Below are 24,900 nucleotides of genomic sequence, written 5' to 3'. Positions count from 1 at the left end.
AAAATATGTTATTCCTATAGACATTTTTTATAAAGTAAAAAAAAAAAATTAACCCCCTCCCCAAAAAATAAAAAATAAAAAAATCATGACTCGAACACTTTCCTCAATAAACGTCCCTTTAAAGAGCTCATCGCTAACCACTATACCACTGAGTCACACATATATACCCATTTAAATAGCATACAGTTCTCTATATTTAGCAAGCGTATTTGGACCACGGTGAAAATTTAAGTAAGTTAACTTAATTTTTTATGTAGAGTAGGTCTTCGTACCAAATTTTTGCAAGTGTAAAAAGCAACATCTTTCCATTGCCTTTCATTAATCGTTCTCAAAAAATGGTACGATGACCCACTCTATTTAAAAAATGTAGTTATATCATCCAATTTATGTCATTTTTTGTGAAAATTGAGCGTGATGCCATTTTTTTGTGTTAATCAGAATCAATTTCGCTGTTACAGTATTCAGGTTTTGTCAAATTTGTATCCAAATGGTAATAAGCATTACACTAATTCAACAAAAAGTGAATTTTTTTAAAAATGAATTTATTGATTTTTTATCGATCGTTATGTAGGCATATGGCTCGGCTTATCCCCCCAGTTTCTTTGCATAATGTAACTTTTGTTTTTGATATATCGACGACGTATTATCAATTAGAAATAGTTACTTCCTACATATGTCGACTCGATATATCCCAGTGAGCTTGAAATAAAAGATACCACAGAGTGTGACCTATCTGTTTCATATTTGGATATTTTACAAGAAAAAGACCTTATGGTAACCTAACAACAAAGCATTATGATAAACGTGATGACTTTAAACTTTTCAATCGTCAAATTCCATTACTTAATATATAGCAATATACCCTTATCTCCTGTATATGGGGTTTTTGTATCCCAGTTGAATCGATTCGTAGAGCATGCTCTACGTATGAACAATTTCTAAAACGAGGCAAGCTAAAGACAAACCAAGCTGATGAAACAAGGATATCAACAGTCTCGTTTGATGTCATCATTTCGCAAGTTTTTTTGGTCGATACAATCACTTTGTCAGCAAATACAAACTATAATTAATTAAAATTCTGAATGACGTTTTTCATAGTAATTGTTAGGCCATTATTTACACACTGAATTGTCTACGGATTTTCCCGTTTTTTCCCGATCATGACAAGGAGCACACAGCGGGTGTGACCGGTCAGCAGGGGTTGCCCACTCCTCCATGGCACCTGATCCCACCTCTGATGTTTTAGAGGTCCTTGTTTGCTCTGCTCTTTGTATTGTTTCAATGGACTTTTGAGATTACTGTTCGTTATCCTCATATTTCATTATTAAGTTCTCTAACGCAAATTAAGTCCCCTTGAACAACTTAGACATATTTGTTTTCTGATTAATGGTATGCATATATTTAATCAACGTTATACAGAAACATGCTTGTATATAAAATAAGACTTTAGAGTCATACAAAGAAGAGCAATCGTTAAACTCAAAGGAACTGTATAATGTCATTTGTAAACTTACTTGTGAGTATAAGTTTAACTCACCATACACTAAAAAGGACTGACGGGTATTTTAAAAAGGCTAAAAAGTGTTTATCGACGCTTTATTACATTCTATTTAATATAATACACCGTAGTCATTTGAATTAACAAAAGTGATATATCCTCAATTAAACTGCACATGATATTATTATCAGTGTGACTTACTAGTTACCAAGTCACCTAAAGTTTTTTTTTTGCTTTGAGTTTTCAATCTTAATACAGCATGAATTGTTTGACGAGAAATCAGCTTTAAGTACTTAGTTATGTTATCAAAACTAGTTCCTGTTACCCCTCGCCGTGTTTATGTAACAAAATTTTCATTTAACATTTAAACTGAAGAATTTTTTTTTAATATTTGCCTTATTTGGCATACTCCAACTTGTCGCTTGACAAACAAATCAGTTACCTTCATCTTAAAGTGAATACAACAAATATTCCATTAAAGTCAATACAACAAATATTCCATCCCGTTAAAGCATATTTAAGTATGAATAATGAAAAGTTCTAATTTCAAGCATTTTTCAATTAAACCATGTCATGTAAAACAAAATTTGAAATCATGTACTTTGATTGGCCAATTTGTCGAGCATTGTTTTGCCGCGCATTGCATTGCAGCAGAGTGTAAGAGAAATTTTCCTTATGTAAAGTTATGTACGATTTTACTCACTGTTTTTCTTGCGCATTCATTGTAAAATTTCACTCACCGTATTTCTATTACGTTCATCGTAAAATTTCATTCATCATACACGAGAATTTATATCTTTTTGATAACTGTAAATGCGGCAAAGAGAAACCTTCGAGTGAATGAAAAGCGTGTATGAATTAAACACTTGTCCTATGAATAAAATTGTGTTCTAATTTGTTTCAATTAAATGAACATAAATTATCTACAGTATAAACAAGAACACATATAGTGAAGGATGTGCTTGTTTGCGAGCATTTGGAGCAAAAAAAAAAAAAAAAAAAAAAAAAAAACCAACTAGCTAAATTCACATACTGAACATTTTAAATCCCAATTTTCCTAGAAGCAAAAAAACCTTTTCAATTTTCTTGTACATATCCATATTTTGCCTTTTCTTGTCTCAACTACCTATGATTTTGGAGAAGTCTATCTGTAACCCCATTATTAGCAGCTGTTGCAACTTTCCCTGTTCTCTGGCAATGCATTCCAAACTTATTTTTGTCTTAACCTAAAGACTTATAAGCATCAAGATTTCTCAGGCTCTTGTATAAGACATCAGCTTGCCACTATCTGTAAGTTAATTTGTCTTTTTACAAAAAATCATTGATCTGAAAATTTACTAGTATGTACTGGAAGAAGAATGAATACTAGCTTTACACAGATATTTTTTTTAGCATACTAACCAGACATGTGTCATGGGACACCTAGTCCTGGCAGTAAGAACTAAATTATTCTTTTGAACATATGTGTTTTTTCTTCTATAAACAATGAAACATATGTATAATAAATTACAATATATATGCGTACTTGTATGCACTAGAAAGAGTATAAACATAAGATCTTTTTTTCTAGAACGAATGCCCGGCTGATCTAATACAGATTTTTACAGTTTTAATATCAGTAAAAACAAAAGGTTCATAAGATCAATGCAGCCACCATTTTAAAACAAGTCAGATGCAGGACTTATGGCATTTTAGAATCATTTTTGGGTACAACTTTTTGAGTCTTAAGATATCATAGGGATATTTGTCTGGCATACATTAAGCCAGTATCAAAAGGAACATGCTGAGCTAAAGAAATTTTTTCACATAGGCTGAATTTTTAGCGCATGTTAATTGATAATAACGCACCGGTAAATTATTTTAATTCATCCATTTACAAGAAACTTTACAAGTGACATTACCGTTAGTCACTCTGAGTGCACTCTACTGCATAGTGTTCCATAGAAATGCGCATTATTATATACAGTCAATCCTTGTTATCTCAAACTCAATGGGACCGAGAAAAAATTTCGCAATATCAGAGGATTCGAGATATCGAGGGTAAAATACTTTAAAAATAAGTGTTTGGGACTTCAGAATCAATTCGACATATCCATGGTATTCGAGATATCAGTGTTCGAGATACCGAAGTTCAACTGTATTTGTCTAGGAAATTGGCCAATCAAAATAAACGGGGTCAAATTTTGCTTTATATCATTTAATTGAAAATATGGTTCCAATTCCCATGCATTTTTTCCTTTAAAAACAGTTATTTTTTTTTTTTATAGCGTTTTCCAATTTTTTTAATACAAAAAATTGATAGATTTTTTTGTACCTATATGATTTTCCTCTTAATATGAATCCAAAGTTATAATCAATAATGATGTCAAAAGACAACAATGATTGCTGATTTTCTTTCTGTCTTATTTTTTTTTTTAACGACTAACTGTTGGTAAGCCAAACATAAAAAGGAATGAATTCTCGGATTTGACTGATGAGTGAAATTTTACATTAAATTTTAAAAGCAAAATAATATTGCTTGCCTGCACTCTTCTACACTGTTCTGCATGCAATGTAATGCTCTACATCGTTATGAGCAACAAAACAACCACCGAAATAAGACCAACTGAAATAAACTTAGTTAAATTTTGTTTTACACGTTTCAATTTAAATTAAAGTTGAAATTAACACTTTCTCTGTTTCACTTTTTCAAACACATACTCAAATTATTTTTTGCATATATTTTCCAATATGTTGGTTCTCATTAAGGAATAACTGTGAAATTGTTTTGGTTTTATAATGTGACAAAGCATTTGAATTGCGTGATAATTTGTATAAACCTCGAATGCGTTTATGCATGCATGAAATTGTCATGCAGAAATCTTTCCAAGAACAACAATAAAGTCATTGATTTGCAACATTCCCAAGTTATGTGGATTTATCCCGAGTTAGAGTTGGTTAATCGATATCTCGCAAGAAAACATGTACAAGAAGATAATTTTCTTCGCCATAACTGCAAGACCATGTTAGTCATATTGATATATAAGCATATCCCCATGTTGTGTGGATTCAGAGATCACCTAAAGTTAGGATAGGGCCATACGATAGGAATATAAAAAATCTCTTAAAATCTGAAGAAGAACAGCAGTGCTAAAGTTAATCAGTGAGTATTGTGGCCCATGGGCCTTTAGCTTGTTCTTTGTATTCCCTAATACTTATTTTCCAAATACATATAATGGTTTACGGGAAATCCATTGGCAAGAGCATGCACGCGTGTGTGAGCGCGCGCTCTTGAACAAATGTTGAATGACTGTAGTCATGCATGCATAAATGGAAACCGATATTGGTCTTCGTTGAAAGAAGTAAATAAATAAACAAAAGATTAGTAACAAAACTAATTAAAAATCTTTTATTATTGCAAACTCTATCTAGAAGTCTGGGAGACCCAGATTAAAAAAAAATAAATGTCAAATGATATCAGATTGTTGGAGGAGGATATTTCGTTAACAGGAATGTTTGACTGAATGTTTGACAACAGAGAATGTATGAATTAACTTGAAGATGAAGAATATTCACGAGACTGCCAAACAACATAAGATTTCTGAATTTTTTTTAAAATTCAACTTAAATAAAAATTTAAGAGTTTCCAATCTATAATTAAAATAAGATCTTCCGAATCCGCTACCATTCTCAAACATTAGAGAAATGATAGCGAATTCAAAACATCTAATTTTTTTTAGATTGAATGGCAACGTTCATGGGTCTTAAATTGATTCATCATTTCAAGTTGATGATTGTTTTTGCGTTTTTAAAACTGTCGCTGTACTTTTCAACATACCAAATCTTTTTCTGTAGTAATGAATCATGGATGCCACAGGACAGAAATAAACATTTTGAGTTTCTTTCATTCACAACTTGTTATAATCTAATAGTTTGCTCTCTAAACATATTCAATTTTTCAATTTTTCCTTTGCAACCTTTTAACTTTTTTCCCAATAATGGCAACAATTTTTCAGATTTGAGAGAAGTGAACGATTACGTAAAATATATTTCAGAATATTTTTTTAATATTTTTATTTCTTAAAAATTGTCATGTGATATAATTTCCCAGCGTGATATAATTTCAATGATAAAATGTCATGAAATTCCCAATTCCAAGGGCCTATCCCCCCCCCCCCCCCCCTCCCCCAAAAAAACATACTATTTAAAAACTAATATTTTATGTACAGTATTTAGTAAAAACAGTTGATTTGTGAGAAAGGTAAGAATGAGGATGTCTAAAGCTGAAAGACAAAGAAAATCAAACAAAAAAGAGATACCTTTCCAAATTCTGTTAAGTTTAATCATTTTTTAAGCTCTACAAATTGTCCTTCCTGATACTTTATTTTATGTTGTAAAAGCTAGTATTTGCAATGGCAAGCACTTTCCAGTATGTAAATCCTGTTTTGTTTTATATTGTACATGTAATTCAGTAATAATTCTAGTTACAAGGTATGTCTAATTTACACGTAATATTTTTTTTTACTACTTACAAAATTGTGTAATTTGGACAAGTCTTAATTTTTGTTCTTAATATTTGTCCATATCTAGAACTTGACTTAAAGTATTACCATATATTAATTGGGGACACCAGTGTTAATTTTCAGGATTTTCTAAAGTCAGTGTTTAACAAAATGAAGAATTTCATTTAGATACACAAAAACTTGTCTCCTGTTGCATGTTCTGTTCTTTCTTGTTATACTCTTTAACTTAAAGGTTAAAAAATTTCACTGTCATGTTTTTACGGACTTGTTTTAGATTTATCTACATTTTGACAGTATATTAACAGATTTCAAACTGTGAAATTGTTGATATATTTACTTTCCAATCATCTCTTAACCAGAATTAGGATTTTGTAACAGGAGAGACATGTCTGTTGCAAAATACCGTCTTTCCTGTTATGGGCATGTCTTTCCGGTTACATGCACAATAATTATAAAAAATATATTGTTTATATACAATTGTTCAAAGATTGGATCTACATGTATATCTAAGATGCCATTTCTAATCAAATGTGCGCATACTATTTTTCATACTAACTTTTATGACTGTAAAATGGTGAAAATATTGAACAAAATGTTGTTCAGTTTTGAAAATTGTCTCTAAAATCATTGTAAAAATTACTGCTTCTGTTTCATTGAAAAATATTACTGATTCTTTAATTGTCATGCTTTCACAATCTAGTTTGAACAAATTTTATAATTATAATTTTTGTTCCTCTTAATAATGAAACTTGTATTTTTTTCATCTGTAACAGGAAGGACAAAATTTTAGGAGAACCAGTTCTTTGATCTCTTCTTACTATGAAATCAAATAATTTCTAGGTGGGAGTTAGGTGTTTTTGTTTTCTTCAGATATATGTTTGTTGTTTGCTATTTTAAAATAAAAATTACTTTTAAATGCAAGAAAATTGTTGATTTTCCTGATACTTTATTTCTGCGGCTTTTGATAATGACTCATGAAAACAAAGGCCTTACAGTTGGTGTGAAAAAATATATTAAATTCGACCTAATGACATATATGTATTATTTGTTAACATGATCGTTATATTGATCACAGAATTTGGTAAATGCTAACTTAAAAAGAGCTTGTTGAAATCCCTCTAACATCAACTTATCAGTCAGTAGCCTGCCTCGGTTTAAAAATTGATCGTACTCTAAGCATGCTCTTGAGTATCGAATAAGAAGGGAGATGTAAACACCATATGAAGTGATAGCAGAATATTACTACACAAATAAGGAAAGCTGACGATCTCATTTCGTTAGTCATACAATTAAATTGTTTGTTTGCCCTTATCGTCTATATATAGTCAAGTTGTTTGTTTGTTAAACGTTTATATCGTTAATTTTTCACTGATATGGAGACCTTTCGATAATATTTCACTCATAATGAGACCACAACGATCCGGTGGATGGCTGCAATTTTAGACCTCGGCAAACAGGGCAATTGCGTATAGTTCCAGCATCTACTGCGACAAGGGACCTCGGCTTATACTATCTCATCCGAAGGACCGGTCTCCAAGTCCCCCAGTGGGATTCAATCCCGAGAAGGAAGGATCATCTCCTTACATCGTGACTCTAGAGCAAATGCTCTAACCACTGCACCCACGCGGGCGACAGTAAATCATCCAAACGTTTAACAGATGTGGCAGACTCTGTGATGTGTTTTACGTCAAGTTTATCCGGATATACTGAGTCGACATATGATTTGAATAGCTATTTTTTATTGATAAAACATCGCCGTTAAATCTGAATGTCGAGTTAAGGCAACAGAAAGTGATTTCTTCTCATGTCGAAGATTTTTTAAATCAATTTTGTTTTATAGGAATATATAGACTAACAGTTATGTTTCCTGCTTTGTCAGCTGGGACAAGTATAAATTGATCGTATAATCTATTTAAAGACGTACAACACACTTGTGGAGATAACTCTTGCGATTTCAGTAAAACGTTTAACATAACGTTAAATTTGACGTTAATTACGGAACGTCAAAATGACGAGCGATACGATCCCGATGTAATTAATTGTAAAAAAAAAAAAATAGAATAGAGGTTTTTGTTGTGGTTTCTTTTGGAATACCAAATCCTATCCTTTATCATTTGCGCAATTGCAATAAATCCCCCCCCCCTCCATAAAAAAGAAAAAAAAGACAGGTTCCTTAAACGTCTTTAATTTAAAGACGTACAACACAGTGGGGGAGATAACTCTTGCGATTTCAATAAAACGTTTAACATAACGTTAAATTTGACGTTAATTATGAAGCGTCAAAATGACGAGCGTTACAATCGGCGGCATAACATTGAGAATAAATATTACCGGTATGTCTAAATATTATCATATTACGAAATAAACATTTTCTTGCTTTTCTTTGATAAAATAAGATTAAAAAGAGTAACCGTTTTCAGAAGATCACTGATGAAAGAGAAACAACTCTAGATCTAAAAATTTAGAGGGTATATGTCTTTCCTCCCCTTAGCTGAGTTATTCCTCCTGTTTTCCGAAGAATTATGTTTTTTTCCCTCACAAATACACAGATACATTTACAGTGTGTTGCAAGGAACACAAAAACTGAAAGCCAAAGTTTATACAAATTAAAGTAAGTATCAACAGTGAAAATTTATTTACTGAAATTAATACAACGGTTGCACCCCACTGAGAAAATCTTTTACTGTAAACACTTTCAGTTCGCATTTCCTCGAATAAAAACAAAACGATTGATACCAATGTAGATGATACCATTGTAGATGATTCAGGCACGTGAATAATTTTAATATTGATAAATAATTTGCAATTTGGTACAATTGAAGTTAATATGGACGAATACATCATTTCCATTTATTGAAACAACAGAAGGATACAATATCCGGGGATGGGGGGGGGGGGAGCACATCTCTCGTTTGAAAACAGAAATAATTTAAAATTTATATGTTCATAAATTCCATTTTCATCACAAGAGAGTTGTACATACACCACTGTTGGTTCACTTAAAAAATAATATTCAATGCAAGTAGAAGTCATATAAAGGTTTGAAACTGCACCTGTGTATATGAACTCCAAACCAGACACGTGGTCATAAAATCCTTACAAAAATAGTTTTACAATATAAATATAAAAGAAAAATAATTTTTAGAATAACAAAAAACTTTAGTAGTCAATATTTAATCTGTATACACGAATGAAGGACATTACTTTAGGAGTTCAATATGCCAATTATATATATTATGCAGACGTAACCAATGTTTTTTTTTCAAGCTCAAATGTCCTGCATTGCAGAGAAGAATGGAGGGGGGGGGGGGTCTTAAAACTTCAGAAATTGCTTATTCATCTTCATTTTTTTTAAAGTAAAAGATATTTTGCAGCTAGGGATTTTTATTTGTATTTGTAGAATCATAGCTTTCCTTTCGTCCCAAGTCTGAAAGACGCTGTGAGAAACGTAACTTACGGAGAGAGGGGGAGGGGAGATTTTCCGCTATAAATTCAAAACGCGTCGTTTAAAAAAATTTCAAAAATTATCAAGAACATTTTGATCAGCAGTTACAAGAAGTAATTATTTTTTTTTCAAAATTAAACGACAGATTTTTTCATAAAAAATATTTCATTTGAAAATCACGCATTTTTCAATGCAAAAATGAACCATAGTTTTTCAGTTTAAATTCTTCAAAATCGTTTTTCTCGAAGTTTACCTCTACAAAATCACTTTGTTTGTGTGTTTAATAGTTAAACAAACGATTCAGCAAATTTTGACAGCTAGCCTAACCTTAAATATTTTAAAATAAGGGATTTTATAGTTAGTTGGTTGAATTTTTTTTGTACGCGTGATCAGCCAAAGGGAGGTCACTTTATGAACTTCCTGTCCAAATTCGGCTCGAACGATTTTGACGAAAATGTACATACACATAGTAGATTAAATCATGTATAAGATATACAAAAATAGCGAAAATTAAACGACAGGAAATTTTTGGGGTAGGTGTGTTGTACATCCTTAATTTCTTTTCCTCTTAATTATTGGAGACAGAAGGATATCTTGTTTTCGTATTGCTCCTCAATCGTTTAACCCTGGTTTTCAACATCCATCTTATACTTTTAATCCATTCTGACAAAGTGTCAAGGTCTTCTTTTTCATATTTTGCAAAACCAAAACAAATTTCAAAATGCTCTTAAGATGAACAAATTCTTTATGTTTAAATCATTTCAAATTTTGCAAAACAAAAAAATATCTCAAAAAAGTTCTTAAGATGAACAAATTCTTTATGTTTAAATCAATTCGGAAGAAAAGAAAAAGAATTTTGAACAGATATGATACCTTTTTCAATAGACGAGGGGCTTCAACAAGTCTATACTGTAATTGAATTGAATTGAACATATTTTATTGACAAAGAGTCAAAAGGATCAGACACAAATTCAGAAACTTAGATATAGTCTTCTCCTAATACAACATTTTGTAAATTGCCAAAATATAACACATGTATATATATCGTCTACTACTTATACATAATAGTGATAGAAAGAAAATAAAATCTTCTTTAAATGCACAAATATAGATTTTCATTTCTAAAATCAATTTTTTTTTTTAAAACGACCACATTCATTTAGAAAAGTTTGAAGAATCTTGAAAAGATCAGCATTTTGATCATTAGTAAAAGAACCATCACCCCATGACATTAAATGTACATCTATAATGTATGAATTATTATAGGACATCAGCTTATTCATTAAAGAATGCCTTGCATTTGTATAATTTTTACAAGTTTATAAATCCCAAAAATCATTTCATGAACAATTGAAAACTTTAAATTATATATTAACATGTTTTCTAACAAATAATATTTATTGTTTCTACCAAAATTGTTCATTTTTATTTTTTACTATTAATGTTAACCTACATTATTATTTTACTGTTAAAGTAGAAAAATTTTTTGAACTCAACGGCACAATTTGATTGCAATTACAAATGATTTCACTCCTATCACGTTCCGTATATGTTACTAGTAGTACTTGTAGTATTTGAAAATGCTTCCAATGTTAATTCACAATGCAAAATCCAGCGCGTTTACAGCAGTCCATGCTCTTGTGTTTTTTCTTGACATAGTAGTTGACAGATTATCTGAAGATTATATGATATGCCGGGTAGGCTTGGCTGTCATGAAATATCACATACATTTCCGGATTAATGAGATTATCGGAGGCAGAGTCGTACGTCACGTGACTTCCTGCTCCGTGTTTTGGTGGAAGTACATTCATTCTTCTATTACCCACACAATAATCACCAGTCGCAACTTGGACAGAGAACATATGCTTGAGTCCATTAGAGTCAAGTCTGCAATACCCAGCAGAGTAGGACGCATTCACAGCAAAATAAACCCCAGCACCATACCTCGTACCTAGTATGTAGAAAATGCCATCATTATATAAAACATAAATCCAATTAAATATGAAAAAGAAGTCTGTGAGCCAATGCTCACTGGTAATACCCACGCTTTGATGTGAATATACGCTCTTGTGAATCCCACCATATAGCATGTCTAAACAAAGAGTGTGCTAAAATTTCAAGCATCTGCCTTGAGTTTTTGCTGAGAAAACTGCCACAGAAATTTTGTACGAACAGACGAATGGTTAAATAGAGTGTTGACATCGGATTCGTAAAAAATGAATCCTACCATATGACATGCTTAAGCAAAAGAGTGCGCTACAATTTCAAGCATCTTCGATGAATAATTGCTGAAAAACCTGTGACAAAAATGTGTTACGGACAGTCGCACGGATAAAAGGAAGTTGACATCGGATTCGTACAAAAATGAATTCTACCATGTGCTATGCCTAGATTAAGAATGTGCTAAAACTTCAAGCATCTGTAATGAGTAGTTGCTAAGAGAACTGCGACGAAATTTTTTTAAGGACAGACAATCAGACAGACGGAGGGTGTAATTACTTGCAGTGTAACATGGAATCGTTACTGGGCATTAAACGTTTTCGCTGTAAATGTGTTTTATAGACGCTACATAAGTTAAATAGATTCAAACTTCCATTGGCTACAATGCTCGGCTTAATAACAATTTTTCCCTGACAAATGCACCCCTACTAATGTGTTTGGAAACTTTTATTTTTCGGTGTTCTACAGACAATAGTAACCAAGGAGTTCGCAGTAGCTCTGGCGAGATTTAGTGAGACTACAGCGAGGATGTTAACGGATAAGGTTAATTATTCACGGAAGTGGCTAGGAAGTGACTAGCACGTGGGACATGATACACAGAAAAGTTATGTTAAGTTTCACTTTTCACCACTGAATAATATCAGTGGAAATGTACTTAAATCTCTGTAGAATTTATTCAAACTTCATTAAGTATTCTTTATGACATTATTTTCTGCAATTATTGTATTAAAATTTATTTCTGGACAAACATGCTTGCATAGGAACTATATTTTCTGGCGTCATACCAGACTAATTTCACATACTATACGAGGGAACAACGTGACTTAAAACCGACAAATCAGCTGAATGAGTTGAATTACATTATGGGTTTCTAGGAATACTACAGGTACATGTACACTTAGAAAAAACCAAATGTTCACGCGATCGGAAAAGCGTAATGAATATTTGTTCATAAAACAAAAAAAAATTGCAACTGTTTTTTTTCCGCAGTCCATTTAATATCGCATCGTAGATTGACCTGAGCCACGTGTTCAAAGAAGAATGTAAACATATAGTAGAACAGTATACTTTGCTGATCGTTCAATGATTGAACAGTTGTTCGAGGTAAGATCCGCTGTTCGCAATGACAATAGCCATATAAGGTAATAAACAAGGCTTGTCATCGTGGTAGATATTACGTAGTTTCAATAATTTCCAGATAAAATACGTTTTTTATTATATTTCCGTGTGAAATGCTATAGCAACATACAAGTCATGATATTATGCAGAAAAGTTGAGAAAATATTAACTTCAAATCTGTGTGTAAGCCCCTTTAATACGAAATATCAATTTCAACCCAGTCCTAGTTTTAAGGGCCATACATTCTACATTATATAAGGATGTCTCAATAGTTTTCATTTTCTGGCCTAGTACTAGTCGTTATTGAGAAAGCTATTTATAAATTATGCCTCATAATTATCAATATCCCTAAATTATCTCTACTTGAAAGAGGTCGTACCCTTAATTTTTCTTATTAGCAAGTCTGAATTCCTTTCACCAAAATGCTTAGACCAAGCTTGGTTGACATTGGTTCAATGCTTCTGGAGAAGAAGTTAATTGGAAATGTAAAAAAAAAATGTAAAAAAAAAAAACCCCAAAAAACCCCAAACAACTGAGAGAAAGACGAAACCAGTCACTCTTTGGTCAGAAAAACTCGCTTAAACCGTGGGTTTAGGTCAACTAAAGTACTGATTTTAAATTGTCACATGGGTCTCCCGCGTGGCGCAGTGGTAGAGCGTCTGCTCTAGAGTAAGGAGTTAATCCTTACGTCGCGGGTTCGAATCCCACTGTGGGACGTGGAGACAGGTCCTTCGGATGAGACCGTATGTAAACCGAGGTCCCGTGTCGCAGCAGATGCTGGCACGAAAAAGAGCCCTAACTGCTCAATGGCCCTTAGTGCCGAGTATAGGTCAAAATTTACAGCTCTCCACCGGCAAGTGGTGGCGTCTCTATATGAGTGAAAAATTCTCGAGAGGGACGTTAAACAACAAACAAAAAACAAAACAAAATGTCACATGGAGAAATGAGGTGTTGTGTTTTATTTTCCCGGTAGAATAATTCTTTATTGATAGCATGCATAAATGTTATAAATGAATATAAAATGAAAAATGAAATATGGAGATAACAAAGAGTATTCAAATTCAAAGTCCTTTAAACAATACAAATGGGGAGCAGAGCAAACACAGACCTCCGGATCCTTTACATAATCGGGAAAAAAGGAAAAATCAGTAGGCAATTCAGTGTGTAAATAATGCCCTAAAATTAGTATGAAAAACGTCAGTCAGCATTTGACTTAATGATAGGTTGTATTTGTTGATGAAGTGTTTTAATAATTACCGTATGTATTATAATTGATGGTAATTCGTTTGATTTTTTCGTCATTTTGAATCATATTTTTATATGACTTTTCAAAAAAGGTAATGCAAGAAGTGACCCTGGAATGGGGTGTGTAATGTTTAAAGTAACTCAAAACAATGCCTTGTGTCTGAAAAATATGCTCACTTCCACTTGCCCCTTTTATCTTATCATACATGCATTTTAGTCGCCCGCGTGGCGCAGTGGTTAGAGCGTCTGTTCTAGAGTGCGGAGTAAGGAGTGTAATCCTTACGTCGCGGGTTCGAATCCCACTGTGGGACGTGGAGACAGGTCCTTCGGATGAGACCGTATGTAAACCGAGGTCCCGTGTCGCAGTAGGTGCTGGCACGAAAAAGATTCCTCACTGCTCAATGGCCGTAAGTGCCGAGTATAGGACAAAATTTGCAGCTCTCCACCGGCAAGCGGTGGCGTCTCCATATGAGTGAAAAAAATTCTCGAGAAGGACGTTAAATAACATACAAACAAACATGTATTTTAATTCCTTCTAGTTTTGTTAGTATTTTCAAAATATTTTAAGAAAGGTTTAATTCTAAATACAAGTTTTCAGAGAAATAGATTTTCCATCCATTGTTTATGAAAGTCCCAAGCGCTTATTTCTGAAGTACTTTACCCTGAATATCTCGAATCCTCTAATATCTCGAAGTATTTTCTCGACCCCATCAAGTTTGAGATAACGAGCTTCGACTATATATATATATATATATATATATATATATATATATATATATATTGTACGTATAGTAAAAACGTCACAATAATTTTCGCTAATGTTTACAGTTTCAGGTAGTCAGTAAAATAACTTCGAATTTCAATTTCAAGAGCAACTCGGAATTGATCTTTGTTGGACTCTGTGGTCCTCGCAGAAAATATATAAGCGAGATTAAACGGATACTATGGGCTTACTTCAGGTTACGCATGCGCGAGAATGCTAAAGAATTTGCTTTAAGACAACTTGTTCTAAAGACTATTTGCCCTATTCGCTAAATAAGTAAACAAAAGATATCTTTATCAAGTATTGATATTGAAACAAGAGTATCAACAGTCTTGTTTTAAGTCATCATTTCGCAAGTTTTATGCTCGATAAATGACCTTGTTAGCAAATACAACCTATCATTTATTCAAATGCTTACTGACGTTTTCCATTCTAATTGTTAAGCCATTATATACACACTGAATTGTCTTCGGATTTTTCCCTTTTTTCCCAATCCTGAAAAGGGACACACGGCGGGTGTGACCGGTCGGCAGGGGATGCTTACTCCTCCATGGCACCATATCCCATCTCTGATGTTTCTGGAGGTTCGTGTTTGCTCTGATCCTGATTTGTATTGTTGAAATGGACTGAGCTTGAGCTTGAAAACTGTTCCTTATCTCCATATTTCATCCAGGAAGTGCTTCTATCATTCATTATTACAATTTTAGTAATTAGACTATAACTTTAATTTATAATGAAAAACTTACACATTTCAAGATAAAAGAAATCTTTTTTTAAACCCATATTTCCATTACATCCAGAATTTTTGTTTAGATTTCTGTTCGAAACACATGCTTATAATCCACGTATTGCAGTCCTCATGAAAGACAGCTACTTGTACATACCATTCCTGCCACAATATCCTCTATTAAATCCATTGTTTATGACTTTATTAACAGTTTCTGGATAGGTCCCATGCCACAACCATTGCTGCGGATCTTTTCCATTCTTCACTTCGATTTCCTTCCTTTTTGCAGCATATTGCTGATAAAGAAAGGGGTTCTGCACTCTGCGTATCTATATATATGAAGGTTACATAATTATGACGGAAGAAAATCATTTTTTGATTGAGAGAAGTTTTTCTGTGAGAAAATATTGATTATCAAAAATGATAGCCTGATTAGAATGGGAAAATGTCTTAAACTGGACACAGTTTCCCATGCCGTATTGTTTACAATTTTAAATATCTATTGTTATTAGGTGACCTGTTTTTATATTCCTATGCAGTACAATTTTATTCAAAAACTTCTACATGAGAAGAAGAAAACACTTGCCGTGGCCTTAAACTCGACATTTAGATATTTTGACGATGAATTATCAATTAACAATACAGTAATTACTTTCATTAATATGTCGATTCGATATATCCCATTGAACTTAAAATAAAACACACCACAGAATCGTCACATTTTTTTTCATAATTGGTTGTTTTACTGACTATAAAAACTAAGGGCCAACGAACATCTAAATTGTATGACAAACGAGATGACTTCAAGATTTTCATCTTCAACTTATTCGATACTCAAGAGCATGCTCCGAGTAAGATCAATTTTAAAACCGAGGCAGGCTTCTGACAGATAAGTTGATTTTACAGGAACAACCTCGTTTAAGTAAGCATTTCGTAAATTCTATAGTCTAATATATCATTCGGTCGTATTTTGGCTGACTTTTTTTTATACCAGTAGTTGGCCCTTTTTATACTGAATTTGACTACGGAATATTCCGTCTACCTGATCAATACATAGGGTTTACGGCGAGTTTAACCGGTCAGCAGGGGATGCGTACTCCTCCTAGGCACCTGATGCCATCTCTGGAATTTCCAGATGTACGTGTTTTATGACCTCTTCAAAGATTTGTATTGTTTATAATTTTTTAAGATCGATAAATGTTTGACTGTTATCTTCACTTTTTCATTTCTTTAGATTCAAAAGAGAAAAAATGTCTTTACAAAGGATTACGGACCTAATTTGCGTATTTGTGCTTAATTAAATTGATTTCAGTGTACAATTCTCGATGAAATTCAGTTATATGATAAATCTCACATGATCCTCTGTAAATCAATACAAGCAATAAGAAACAACCCCAAATATACTAGTAAATCATATTTTCGTTATGATTGTGAAGATCATTGCTTCACTGATTGAAATCCAGTCTATGTAATGTTTGACATCTCATGATGTTATTACTATAGATCCTAATAATTGTCTACTTAAGCATTTAAAAATGAAAATAATGAAAAATTAGTTGAAACTCGATCATTGATGCTCAAAAGATATTTTATAGAAAAGTTTTACATCTATGCAGTTTTTCTGAATTATTTTTATATTACTAGTATGATGCTTCCTCTTTATTTCAAAAGTGACTAATTTTGTAATTTTTCTTTAAATTTATCCCCGTTTTTGTTTCATCTGGTTTACAAATTTTCAATTAAAGAGAAAAATTCCAAGATAGGCTTTTTAATGTGGTTATTTATAGAATATTTGTCCTACCTCTGAAACTGTCACTGAACTCTTACTGGAGGCCTTGAACTTTGACATGACCTCTTGATACTCATTGTCCCAATTATTCAAGGTGATCTCAACCACAGTTTGGTTATTTGTCATGCATGTCCATGTAGTTGGCAACCCATCGAGAGAACCTTGAAATTAATCCATAAAATAAAAATATCTTTTATTTATTTCTATTAATTTTCTCACCATGATTATTTATTTTTAAAGAAGTTTAATATACAGGGTAATTTACATGCACGTTCCACTCTTCCAGTATTTCAGATATTGTCTTTCTTAGGTCACCCATCTACACAGAAGACCTTGTAGTGATTTTACTGTTTATTCTTATCTAGACAAAGTCTTTCACATGATTTAAAAATAAAATATGAAGTTGATCTTCATGAACTTTTCATTGATATGGAGGTTTAAAAGAGTAAAACCTCTGTTAAAATATCTGTACTACATTTGCAACAACTTTTTGCATTTTCACCGGGCTGCTTACAATCTTTCCTGAACTTTTGGGACCATCCCTTTGATAATTTACACTGTCTGTACAACCGTAATCCGCAAGAACTTCTGCTTCAGAGGACCCAGACAACTAGGGTGATGCAGATGAAATAATAGAAGTTTTGTCCTTAATAAAAATCTCTGGTTTACATCAATATCTATACTCACCTGCATCAACGTTTTGCAAATGTGTAGCAGAACTAGTGTGGAATAGCTTAATTCCATTTACCATCTAAAAAAATAGTAAAAGATTGCAATCACTATTACAGGTGTACTCTATTTCTGTTCTTTTCCCTTTGCCCATCTGGAAAGTGTCAAGGACTGAAGACTTGACAAACAGAGCTTCTTCTTGAGGTATATCCCCCATGTACAATGCAGCTAAAGTGGTTTTTGTTGCCCAATGAGCTCTCTGTAAAATTTCTTCCACTGTTGCTCCATTGAAATGGGTCCATAAAGATGATATGCGTCTAATACCATGCAGTACGCTATTTAGGGTTTAGCCTTTCTGTTCATACACAAATTGCATTAAAGACACACCCCAATTCTCTGATGTTGGTTTTTGAAGGCCTGATTTGTATCATAATAACTAAAACTTTTCATTTCAAAGAGAAGACTTTTTTCGTTCGAGATACATTTTTAGTGTTCTGCAATCGCACAAGAGTAAGCCTCTGGTGTCTGTGTTAAACGCTGGTATGATGATAGATTTTCCATGGCCTTCCTAACTTTTGAGTTTTTGCTAATAACTGTATGTTTGGTAAAAGTTGGATTCCATTCCTTTAGAAACGCAAGTGCGTCTCCGATAGAGTGTGTCTGAATTTCACTCTCTCTTGACGTTGCTGCTAGAAATTTATTTTCGAATGAAATATATGGAGATAACGAACAGTATTCAAACTCAAAAGCCCATTAAACAATACAAAATAGGAGCAGAGCAAACACGGACCCCCAAACATCAGAGATGGGATCAGGTGCCATGGAGGAGTGAGCATCCCCTGCCGACCTGTCACACCCGCCGTGTGCTTCTTGTCATGATCGGGAAATAACGGAAAAATCCGTCGACAATTCAGTGTGTAAATAATGGTGTGTAAATAGTGTAAATAATAAAATAAGAAACTTTATTTTCATTGGTTCAAAAGGATAATCACACATTTCCATAAAAATAGTTCCCGAATTGGAAGTAATGGTCCACTTGTTTAAGATTTCTAAATTCCTTTAATTAGTTTTGATAAATCAGTACCGACGGAAGTGTTGCTCCAGACATTATGAACAGAAGCTATTGTTGGCCTATAACCTGTAAAAGTGTTTGGCTAATGGCCACGTTCTCCATGCAAGTGGATGGAAAAGTCTACCAAATTAATTATGTTAACTTAAAAAGATCATTTTGGTTTGTGGTTTACCATTCTCTTTAGATACATTTGTTTGTTTAACGTTCCTTTCGACAATTTTTTTGAGTACGTTTGGAATCAATATTGGTAGCGGTATGGCATTTGCAGACCTTTCTATACAATTTACAATTTGTGCATTATATCCCCATGCTAGAGAACTGGGAAGGGAGAACAAAACTGTTTTTTTTTTCCTGATTTTCCCTTGTCGCAAACAGATCAATGTCTGGAAAGAAGAAAATCTAAAAAAAAAAAAAAAAAACCTGTTGAACTTCTTCCTGACTGAGACTCTGTCATCTTTGGACTTTCCCCAAGGAATGTGTGCGCCTGAATTTGTACACTAAAAGGCGACACCAATGCAGAATCCTCCATGTCAACATGCAAGGGTTTGATGAATGTGTTGAGGAATCACACCATTGTTGAGTTGTCCGTCGTCAAAAGGATTTGTTTGTTGTGACATTGTTCTTGAAGTGATGAACAACTTTCTTCATTGCAATGAGTTCCAACAGAATATGTGAAATTTGTTGGACACATTGCTCTCTGTAAGGTGGGCTCCCCAACCGTAAGAGGAGGCATCTGTCCACAATGTTTGATCTGCCTTAAAACTCAGGATAGATGTTCCTGCAAAGAAGTTCCTTGCTCTGTCCACCAAAAAAGATGTGAAAGGAGAAAGTTGATTGACTTCATGTGATCCAGGTTGTCCAAACGTGGACTCAAAAGGCAGAATTGAATTGGATGCATCTGGAGTCTGGCAAGGAGTATCAAGGCTATGCAGGCTGTCATTAAACTATGGATTTTGAGTAATAAATATGCTGGAATAAAGGAATCCTTGCCCATGGAAGAAATTACTCAACAAAAGCTGTGGAAACTTTCCAAACTTGAGTTGATTAGACTATATCTATATATGCTGGAGGAGAAAGAGTGTCCCAAGATATGTAATCCGTTGAGTTAGTTGTAGTATTTATTTATCACCTAGTAAAATATCCAAATATTAAACAGATGTGTCAGACTTTGTGGTATCTTTTATTTCAAGCCCATTGGGATATGTCGCATCGACATATGAATGGAAATAACAATGATCGTTAATTGCAAATCCGTCATCGATATATCTAAATGTCGAGTGGAAAGCAACAACAAGTGTTTTCTTCTTCTCATGTATAAGATTTTGGATATATTCTGCTTCAAATATATACAAAAATAGGTCTGCTAATACATATGTAACGGGACGCAATTAGTACACGTGGGAATTCCAATAGTTTGTTGGAAGACCTGGTCTCCAAAAACCACATACCGGTAGATATTGTCAATCAGAACTCAAGCATCTTTTTAATATCTACTTCAGAGTACTTGTGTGTATAATCAGAATGTTTTTTAACAAAATAATTTTCCAAATGACCAATGCCACGGTAAGTAAATTTAGAAGTTCCATTTTTATTGAAAAAGTAGTGTCGATGATGTAAAATAGCCTGGATTTTAATTTATTGTGGGAAATGGTTGTATATAGAGTTGAAAAGTCGAAAGTTTTAATGTTATTGATTTTAATAAAATTTTTCAAATTTTCCAAAATGTTCCCTGGGACCCGCTAAGTATCTTTGTTTACATTTAAAGATTTCCTTTTTTTTTAATATACTAACATTACATCTTCATCACAGTTTTGCAAACACGGGGTGAATGAGAGTTTGTTATACACTGATCATGATCAAATATTGTAAACGGTAAAATTGTTTTTTGAATATCTTATACTTTTCATTCTTTTCATTCTTTGTCATTATTCATTATCGGGTGGGGTGTTAATATACTATAACTATTTCTTCAATTTAACAATTAAACCTTATTGTGATTGAAGAAACGGTAAATGCCTCGTAAATTTCTTATTTTGATGCTTATTGAATTGAAAAAAAGTCCGAATTCCCAGGCCTGTTCCGTAAACTCTATGAAGTGATGAAAATAGAGAGAAGGGTCTTTAAGTCAGATTGCTTTAAAGTCAGATTGTCTCCAAAGAAAAAATGCTCACCTATTTCTGCTCGCTTGATCTTGTACTTTTTCCAGTCGTTGTATATCTCATATTCCTCCATTTTTGTAAAGTCAATAACATATTCATTTCCGATACGGTCTGTTATCGTACAGGAATCTCTCTTGGCCTGGTAAGCCTTCTCTATTTGTAAGTTGACGTCATCCCTCAGCGTTGACCATTTACCTGGCGACGCTTCGTACTGCCATTTGACGTATTTCTGGACCGTCTGAGCGCTCTCTTTGTCATTCACTTCATGAAGATACTTATAAATAGCTACAGCGGCTTCGTTAACTTTTGATGCTAAACCAAGCAGTTCAATGTTTCTCTCTTTGATGATGACTTTGGTGTCTTTTGCTATTCTTTTAATTTCATCAATCTGCAAAACAAGCTATACTTTGAACTCTATACGTTTGGGATAAATACTCTATGTTATCATTTAAATTTCGCTTACCTTATTTAATGGCAAGTGTCAACTTCAATGATTAAAATGTCTTTTACTTGGTTACACTGATAATCTAATCTTACCTGGTTATCTCTTAATATGTATTTCGATACATCAATATCCTCCTTCCATTCATATTCTTTCTTTAACTTCCTATCAAAATCACTGATGCTTTCCTTAGAGTTTGAGTTCGTTTCATCTTTGTCATCACATCCCATATCAACTTATTAAAAATCATACTAATTATTCATAATATCATTCAATAACAATAATTGACATTGTATTATCCAGTATATTTAAGAATATTCAAATTTATGATTATTTTTTTTTTCAAATAAATAAAAAAAAGGAAGAAATAAAGTTTTACTCTGCTTGGCATTATAACATGTTTTACTTTCTATTCCCTATTTCTCAAAATATATTTTTAAAATTTTACAAAACCTCTCGTTTTTCTTGTAAAATTATCCATGGTTTGTGGTAAAGGTACTTGAGAAAGGGCCTGAAGTGTAGATTTAAATACTGGAAACATTTTGCTCTGGAAAACAATAACCCTCACTGTCTGTAGGTTCACTGGAGGAAATTTACTAATGGCTCTAAACATGCACTTTGAAATCTCTGCAGGATCAATATCTACAACTCCTAAAATAAAATAAATATATTTCCAGCTCCTAAAATAAATTTAGATTACTTTTCTGCTATAATTAAGATATTCAAGGACCATTTTCTGGTTGTTTTTTTTTTTCGAAAGTGACCCAAATCCGTTTTGCGTTGTTTTCGGTCTTTCTTAAATAACATGCTGTCGGCAATCTCAAATTGTCATATCATAAGTTTTATTCCTAGATAAAGCAAAGTCTATGAAAAAAAATAAGAAAAGCTCAATGGTCAGTCAAATTTGAAGAAAATATCAAAGATATTGAAACATTAGTATTTTGCCTACACATGAAAAATCTTACATAATCTACAAAAAAGTTTTTAATACTAATATATTGCACCAGAAATAATTCCAGATATCGATGTTTGTTTGAAGCATCTCATAATGTGGTTAGTGAGAAAATTGTAAATATATTGCTGATTTCACTACCAGTATGCTGAATTCAGTCTTATCATCTGCTATATTCTCTCATTAACATTGCAGAAATTCAAAGGAGCTATATTGCAAATACAAGATCCTTGTTCTCACCCACAACCTACAATAAGTTTTCTTTATTGTCTTTACCTGTTCCTAGCCTGGAAAGGATATGGATTTACTGTCTTATAAGCATGAGCCACATGAGTCTGTGAAGCATATGAATGATTGGCAATACTGTAATGGATGTATTGCTCTATAATGAATAATGCACAATATTATAATGGATGATTAAAAGCGTTGATGAAATCTGAAGATAACGAACAGAATTCAATCTCGAAAGTCCAATGAAGCGATACAAATTTGAAGCAGAGCAACACGGACCTCAAAATTTAGAGGTGGGATCAGGTGCCATGGAGGATTGAGCATTCCCTGCCGACCGGTCACACCCGCCGTGTGCTCCTTGTCATGATCGGGTAATAACGGAGAAATCCGTAGACAGTTCAGTATATATATAATGGCCTAACAATTGGTATGAAAAACGTCAGTCAGCATTTGACTCAATGATAGGTTGTATGTGCTGACAAGGTCATTGTATCGACCGTAAAACTTGCGAAAAGATGACTTCAAACGAGATTGTTGATATCCTTATTTCATCAACTTGTTTGTCAATAGCTTGCCTCGTTTTAGAAATTGTTCATACGTAGAGCATGCTCTTGCGTATCGAATCAACTGAGAGACATAAACCCTATATGCACGTGACAAAGGTATATTGTTACATAAGTAAGGAAAGTTGACGATTGAAAAGTTGAAGTCATCACGTTTATCATAAAGCTTTGTTGTTAGGTTACCATTAATGTATTTTTCTAGTAAAATATCTAAATATGAAACAGATATGTCAGAATCTGTGGTATCTTTTATTTCAAGCTAACTGGGATATATCGAGTCGACATATGAATGAAAGTAACTATTGATAATTGACAATACGTCGTCGATATATCGAAACGTCGAGTTGAAAGCCACAGCAAGTGTTTTCTTCTTCTCATGTAGAAGTTTTTGAATAAATTCTCTTCATAGGAATACAAAAATAGGTCTGCTAATAAGGGGGCACAATTGGTTCCCATGGGAATTCCAAGAGATTGTTGGAAGACCTGATCTCCAAAAACTACATAGATATTGTCAATCAGAAACTCAAGCATCCTTTTAATATCAACTTCAGTGTCCTTGTGTGTACAATCAGAGTGCTTTTTAACAAAATAATTCTGAAAATGACCAATGACAAGGTAAGTATATTTACGAGTTCCTTTTTTATTGAAATTTTTAGTAAAATTCAGTGATTTCAAATTTTCCAAAAGTTCTTTGGAGTTTTTAAGTATCCACATCTGATTTACACCACTTCTCGAATATACTGTTGTACAGTACTCCTGAAATTTCTCCTTCATTACAGTAAATATTTTAGTGAGGAGTAAAGAAAGGGGCTTGATAGAACATTTACTGGAACCCGCTATGTATCTTTGTTTGTAAGGATTTTTATGAAGTTTAGGAATCCAGTAAAGGTATGGTAATTCAAATTCATTTTGATTGTTGGGAATATTGAAAGTATCTAAAACGGACATATGATTTTGAAGAATTTCTTCCTTAGAAAGGGAGGTATGGGTGTAAGTTGGATTACCACCCGTAGAATTAAATCCTAGTTCCTCTAAAATACAATTAAAATAATGAACCTTACAAACAAAGACTATGTTGTTACCAGCTTTCTCAGCTGGAACCAGTACATACTGATTGTGTAATCTATCTAATTCCTTTTTTACTTCTGAATTATTATAATGCACAAAGCTATAATACTTGATGCACAATACTATAAGGATCCAAAAATCAATTGATCACTTTTCTTTTTTTTTCTCTCACCCGTTCCTAGAGCTGGAAAGGATATAGACCTACATCCTGTTTTGTCAGCATGAGCCAATGCCTTGGTCACCATACGCTCCCACCCCTCTGCTGATCTCTGACCTTTCACATGAATGATGTACTTACAATCCATGCTGCCTCCTGATGTAACAACATAGCCTTCTTTTGATAAAGAGTGACCTACAACATATATGATGGGTTATCAAAAAGTTCGTGGAATGACGCAATAAAATTAATACTATGTAGTCTGTGTTTACAAAATTT

The 24,900-nt window shown here is 33.1% G+C and overlaps 1 protein-coding gene across 1 annotated transcript; it reads right to left on the bottom strand.

The window, feature by feature from the left end:
* Positions 1–10,976: 10,976 nt before the first annotated feature.
* Positions 10,977–17,463, bottom strand: LOC133180563 (protein mono-ADP-ribosyltransferase PARP15-like). The gene is made up of 3 exons (XM_061315049.1): positions 17,321–17,463; positions 15,677–15,848; positions 10,977–11,396 (listed from the first exon to the last, which is right to left on the bottom strand). The coding sequence occupies exons 1-3, from the start codon at positions 17,432–17,434 to the stop codon at positions 11,116–11,118; spliced, it is 567 nt and encodes a 188-aa protein (XP_061171033.1). The 5' UTR covers positions 17,435–17,463; the 3' UTR covers positions 10,977–11,115.
* Positions 17,464–24,900: the final 7,437 nt, after the last annotated feature.

Source organism: Saccostrea echinata, unplaced genomic scaffold, assembly GCF_033153115.1.
Source record: "Saccostrea echinata isolate AGI-Se365-2 ecotype Australia unplaced genomic scaffold, CSIRO_AGI_Sech_v1 ptg000006l, whole genome shotgun sequence".
Lineage (NCBI taxonomy): Eukaryota > Metazoa > Mollusca > Bivalvia > Ostreida > Ostreidae > Saccostrea > Saccostrea echinata.
Note: the sequence above shows the minus strand (reverse complement) of the source record. Positions and strands in the feature narration are given on the sequence as shown.

What these genes read in the sequence shown, in the direction of transcription:
- LOC133180563 (XM_061315049.1), bottom strand. Translation starts at nt 17,434, where the DNA reads ATGACAAATAACCAAACTGTGGTTGAGATCACCTTGAATAATTGGGAC. An exon ending in GTTCAGTGACAGTTTCAGAG is followed by an intron (nt 15,849 to 17,320) that starts GTAGGACAAATA and finishes TCATATATATAG; the next exon opens with ATACGCAGAGTGCAGAACCC. An exon ending in AGGATATTGTGGCAGGAATG is followed by an intron (nt 11,397 to 15,676) that starts GTATGTACAAGT and finishes TCTACATACTAG; the next exon opens with GTACGAGGTATGGTGCTGGG.